Source organism: Scylla paramamosain, chromosome 22 (genome assembly GCF_035594125.1).
Source record: "Scylla paramamosain isolate STU-SP2022 chromosome 22, ASM3559412v1, whole genome shotgun sequence".
Taxonomy (NCBI): Eukaryota; Metazoa; Arthropoda; class Malacostraca; order Decapoda; family Portunidae; genus Scylla; species Scylla paramamosain.
Window position 1 is genome coordinate 9,519,951 of NC_087172.1, and position 5,965 is coordinate 9,525,915.

General features: G+C 42.6%; 1 protein-coding gene across 4 annotated transcripts in view; it reads right to left on the reverse strand.

The window, feature by feature from the left end:
• Positions 1-228: 228 nt before the first annotated feature.
• LOC135111519 (G-protein coupled receptor moody-like) overlaps positions 229-5,965 on the reverse strand; it is a 61,063-nt gene continuing 55,326 nt past the window's right edge. For 3 of the 4 annotated variants that reach the window (XM_064024887.1, XM_064024888.1, XM_064024886.1), the window contains 3 exons: positions 4,095-4,247; positions 840-2,034; positions 452-592 (listed from right to left, as the gene is read on the reverse strand). In XM_064024887.1, the coding sequence (XP_063880957.1) occupies positions 878-2,034; positions 4,095-4,247 (1,310 nt within the window). In that variant the 3' untranslated portion in view covers positions 452-592; positions 840-877. Of the gene's footprint in view, positions 593-839; positions 2,035-4,094; positions 4,248-5,965 lie in introns of all 4 variants that reach the window. The other variant, XM_064024889.1, reaches the window with a different exon arrangement.

Sequence of the window (5,965 nt, forward strand, 5' to 3'; positions counted from 1 at the left end):
AATTAGCCATAACATTTAACAACACTGTACAAGACAAAATCTCCTGCTGGTATGTAAGCTCAATATATATATATATATATATATATATATATATATATATATATATATATATATATATATATATATATATATATATATATATATATATATATATATATATATATATATATATATATATATATATATATATATATATATATATATATATATATATATACACACACACACACACACACACACACACACACACACACACACACACAAATAAACCCTTAGACTCATTGCACTTCCTTCACCGAAGACACCGTCTTTACATCCCCCTAGCCCTCTCTTAAGTATAGCCTCTTGCCACCTTCAGCAAACTTGTTTCAGTCATCGGCAGCGACGTTGGCGGCCTCGTTGAATAGTGGAGTTGTTCGCCTCACCCTGGTTGTAACTGCTTCACCACCTGTGACGCTTCATTTGTCGACGAAGACCTCGGGAAGCTCGTGGCATTCTGGCATGATGGCAGCGTCAGAGAAGGAAACCTGTGACATCATTGTCTTGTCATTGAGCTCCTCCACTACCGCCTTGCCTCTTGCTTTCCCGCGGTCTGAAAAAAAAAAAGACAAGGACGTCACAACTTATATGAATGAAGTATTTCGACCATAGACATTGTGTTAGTGTTGGTGCATGAGAACACGTGTAGGAGTTGAGTAGGCAAGAGAGATGATGGAGCAAAGCGATGCACAGACAGTCCTGAATATGTGTGAAAAACATCATTCAGCAAGTGCAAGGAAGGCAAAGAAGAAACCAACAGTGTGAATTAGCAACGCTAAACACTAGAAGTGTATACTCACATGCAGGGTAGGATGAAGGTGCACGGCCATGCAAACACTTAGTCTTGGTACGATGGATTTTCGTAGCCATGCTGGTCTATCTCAGTGTGTTTGGATGAGACACCCCGGGAGCCCTCCTCTATACCCGCATGAGACGGGAATGAGGTGGAGTGAGTGAGGTTAGGAACACGGGGATAAGGAGAAGAGAAAAAGTAACTTTGTTTATGCTCTAAAGGACGATCAGACTGGTTTTTGCTGGAACAATGAGAAGCAGATGGGAAAGAGAAGAATAAAGAAGAAAGACTAGCGCTTGTAGACTTTGGATCCAAATGTATTTCAGAGGAATTTGAAGTTATCTCTAGCTTGGAACTGTTATCTATAAAAGCACCAGTGTGTCCCGAATCAGAGTCTCCTCCCACAGATGTACGGAGACTTTGTTGGGGCACGTGAGACTGCGAACTGGTGGTCAAAGATGCAGGAGAGTCATTCTCGGTGCCCCGTAGTGCTGTAGTCAGAGCGATGGTGCTTTGTGTAATTTGACACCAGGCTTGTGGGCACCGGGTGGCTTGAAAACACTTCATTGGGTCAGCAGTAGAATAACTTCCGTCACTGTGTGGCCGCTGCCGAATACCGACTGGTTTCATCTCAGTGGCTAGCTTAAGGGCTGCGAGACTCTGGCTGTGTGGGATCTTAGTCACTTGAAGAAACTCGGGCGTATTAGTTCCGGTCTTCCTGGTGAGGGGAACTTTCTTAGCCCCTTCTTCCCTTTTGTTATGTGTGAGCTGTGGAGAGTCAAGGTGAAGGAGGTGGTCGACAAAGGCCTGAGAGCATTCGACTTCTTCCGGGGCCCCCTTTGATCTGTTGGCATCTGCTAGAACCTCCAAACCAAGGACTGTGTTTCGCTTTGTGTTCATCTTTGTTTGACAATCAACGCAACTGAATTTATGGGTCGCCCTAAGCCTCTTGCACTTCTTACAGGAGTCAGGGCTACTTGATTTGGCTTGCGCGGTATTGAATAAGTTGATAAACGCAACGATTTCCAGGAGACAATAATCAAAGGATTTCTTAAAAGAATTAACCAGGTGCAGAAAGTGCAGGGAAGTGTGTGGGTGGTCTGAGGAGGGTGATGGCTGAGATGGTGGAGGGTGGGCCTGGGACATGCAACTGTGGCACATGATGGACTCATACCTGTGGCAGTGAGCGTTCTTGTCCATCTCTGTAGGAAGGAGAGCAAGCATGCTGTTTATTGTGTTCAATGATGTTCGAGTTACTTCTATACTATTGACTAAACCAAAGTCAGAGAGGAACAGGTCGTTCCACCCACAGAAAGGAAGTCAGTATGCGGAGACTTAGAGACAGCCCTATGCTCTGACAGGCGGTGACCGCTCCATACCTCACACAGGAATCACTCTTGAAGCCATGGCCTTGCAGATCCTTACTCCTCACCTTGAATTATACAGGAAGTACAACCCTCGACTCTTCCGTCTAGTATCAACTATTATCATGCACTGCCTACTGAATGGGTAAAAAACAGCAACAATAATGATAATAATAATAATAATAATAATAATAATAATAATAATAATAATAATAATAATAATAATAATAATAATGATAATTGTTATTATTATTATTATTATTATTATTATTATTATTATTATCATTATTATCATTATTATTTATTGTTATGAACAGAAACAGCAATCATCATAATCAGCATCATTATCAATAAAACTGATGAAGCAAAAAAAAAAAAAAAAAAAAAACGCGGTTGAGGTGCCAGTGATGTATTGCTGTTGGTGAGAGTGAACACTGAGACTCATGCAACAAACACATTCTAAGGCTGTCTGGTATATTAAAAGGCATAAATGAAAAACACATTAGGTTAGCAAATGCAAAGAACGTCAGGAATCATATAATGTTACAAATCTACCTCTTGATAAAAAAGTGTCAAAAATAATTTTCATTTGGTTTAAGGTGTACATCCCTATAGCGTGTTGCTTGGTGACGGTATCTGCTAATGAAGCAGTACACACACACACACACACACACACCGCGTAGTATAGTGGTCAGCACGCTCAGCTCAAATCCGAGAAGGCCCAGTTCAAGTCCCGGGCGCACCGAGGCAAATGGGCGAACCTGTATGGCCATTGTTCAACTAGCAGCAAGTAGGTACGGGGGAGTTGAGATCTTGCTGTCCCGGTGTGTAATGTGTGAATGGTCTCAGTCTTACCCAAAGATCGGTCTCTATGAGCTCTGAGCTCTTTCCGTAGGGGAATAGCTGGCTGGGTGACCAGCAGACGACCGTCGGGGAATCACATACACACATACACACATAAACACACACACACACACACATCAAACCTAAGCTGCGCGTGTCCCAGTCAGTCGTCCCATTCCGTCACCCTAGTTCGCTGTTGCTCTTGAAGACAACTTAACGAGGTCTTGCCATGAGAGGATACTCGCGAGTCTTATTCCCGTGATCTTACCGAGGATCGACAGGAAGAAAAGCAGCTTTGTACACTAGCTGAAGGAGGCGGCCAGGACGACCACCCTTATTCTCAAAACTACGCTTCTCTTATTTCATTTTACTCCTCTTTTTCCTCCTCTCCTCCTCCTCCTCCTCCTCCTCCTCCTCCTCCTCTTCATTCTCCCCCTCCTCTTCATTCCCCTTCTCCTCCTCTTCCTCCTCCTACTCCTCCTCTTCCTCCTCCTCCTCCTCCTCCTCCTCCTCCTCCTCCTCCTCCTCCGTGTCCTCTCACACATCCTTTCTTTTCCTGTCATTATTAATTTTCCTCCTTTCTTTCTCCTCGTATTACTCCTCCTCCTCTTCCTCCCACACATCCTTTCCTTTCTTGTTATTAATAGTTTTTCGTCCTCCCTCCCATCCTTCTCCTCGTCCTCCTCCTCCTCCTCCTTCTCCTTACTCATCATCATCATCATCATTATCATCATCATCATCCATCTCTTAACAATATTCGTCAAGCTGCTTTCCTTCCTCAGTCTGTCTAAGCTTCTATGGTCTGTATCGTCCTTAGTTCTCTCCTTGCATGGAGACAATTCATTGAAAAAGAAAAAGAATAAAAGCATCGAAATAAAAGGAAATGCATACTATTCTTGATGTACGGGGTACTGGTTTTCTGAGAATATGACCGCAATATCTTTGTTGAGTTTTCGCCTGTTTATTTGTTTGTGTGTTTGTTCGTTCTTTTGTTTTGTTTGTTTGCTCGTTTGTTTACTTGTGTGTGTGTGTGTGTTTCCAGAGGTCCGACTCACCGGTATGGGAAGAGGTTAAGGAGGGAAGGCGGGGTCGCTTACAGAGCAGCACTGTCTTGTACGCTTGTCGATACTGCCGGTTCATGATGACGTAAATAACGGGATTGATACATGACGACACGTAGATGAGCACGTAACCCAGAACATGCAGACCTGAGGAGAGGGAAACAGGTTTAGGGCATCACACCTACATAAGCATCATTCACTACATGACGTGAACAAACAAAATATAAATAAATATAAATAAAATGTAATATAAGGAAACCGAAGATACCTGCCACTACGCCCAAGTCGCTCCCATACCTCCCCTCTGTGACTGCATCATGCCTGTCTTAGAAATTTTTCGTAAGATGTTTCCTTTGCCCTCTCTGGATTTGACCCTCTGAAGCCTTTAAGTTCTCTTACTGTTCTCTGTAAATGTACTTCCGCGCTCGCTCCTTGTCTGACCAAACTTTTCTTGTTCTGTTCATTCTTATGCTGATGGCTCTATCCTGCATTTATAAACGCCATATGCTAGACCCACAACTCAGCATGAATTAAACAGTTCATGCGGAGGATCCCCCCCCCCAAAAAAAAAAAAAACAACTTTTGATCTTTCTGTTATTTCAGAAAGTGCCACAGCAAACCTTGCTTTGTTCATTACTTCAAAAACTCAATTTCTTCATTTATCTATTCAATTTATTTATTTATCTATTCATTTATCTATTCTTCCTAACTCCTCTTCTTCAATGACACTCAACTGTTCCTTCCTCTACTCTGAAATTTTTTTAAATGTCCCTCACTAAAAATTTCTGCCGGAAGTTTCATATATTTTTTTATGTAAATAAAAAACAGCTTCCATGAAGTTAAGTGTTCTATAGTGCCTCTGCTAATAAATTTTTTTTTTTCTTTGTTGTTTATTTAATAAAGGAGCCCTATCTTTCTGTGCAGTACTACTCCAAACTCACACAGCCCTTCTAACAAGGTTGATTTAAAATCTTTTATCTCATCAATTCCTCGCCTATAACAGACTGTCTTGATGCTCTCACTCACTGGTGCACTGTTTCCCTTATTATGTTCTACTATTATTAACACATATAGTTCTCTTCCAGATTTGGTAATTGCACGTCTCCCTCTCCCGTGGCCTCCCTGCACAAGACTTTTTACTTACTTTTATTCCTGTTCAGACCACCTTTCATTCCTTGTTACTGATAAACTCTAAAACCCTTTTTCTGTTTCTAAATTCTCCCACTCCCCTGCCGATGAGTATCAACATGCCTCAAAAGTTAAACTGCCCATCTACCCTGGTTCCTCTGTTTCTTTTACGGAATGACATTGTATAGAAAATTCCTTCACTACTGAAATTCCAAAGTGGAGCACGTCCTGACTCTCTTCCCTTTTGTGGAAACCTCTATTCTTGGAGACTTCAATGTTCGCCACCAGCTTTGGCTTTTTCTCTCCTTTCACTGACCATCCTGGTGAACTAGCCTTTAACTCTGCTATCCTCCACAACCTAGAGCAACTGGTGCAACACCCTACCCGTATTCCTGACCGTCTTGGAGATGCGCCCAGCATTCTTGACATTTTCCTCACCTCTAATCCTTCTGCTTATGGTGTCAACCTATCTTCTCCGTATGGCTCCTCCGATCACAACCTCATATCTGTATTTTGTCCTATCGTTCCAATCCTTCCTCAAGCTCCCCCAAACGGAGGTGCCTCTGGCGTTTTGCCCCTACTAATTGGGGGGACCTGAGGAGGTATTATGATGATTTTCCATGGAATGACTACTGCTTCCGTGTCAGAGACCCGTCTCTGTGTGCTGAACGCATAACAGAGGTGATATTGTCTGGCATGGAGCCGTACGTTCCTCACTTTTTCTCTAGCCCTAAACC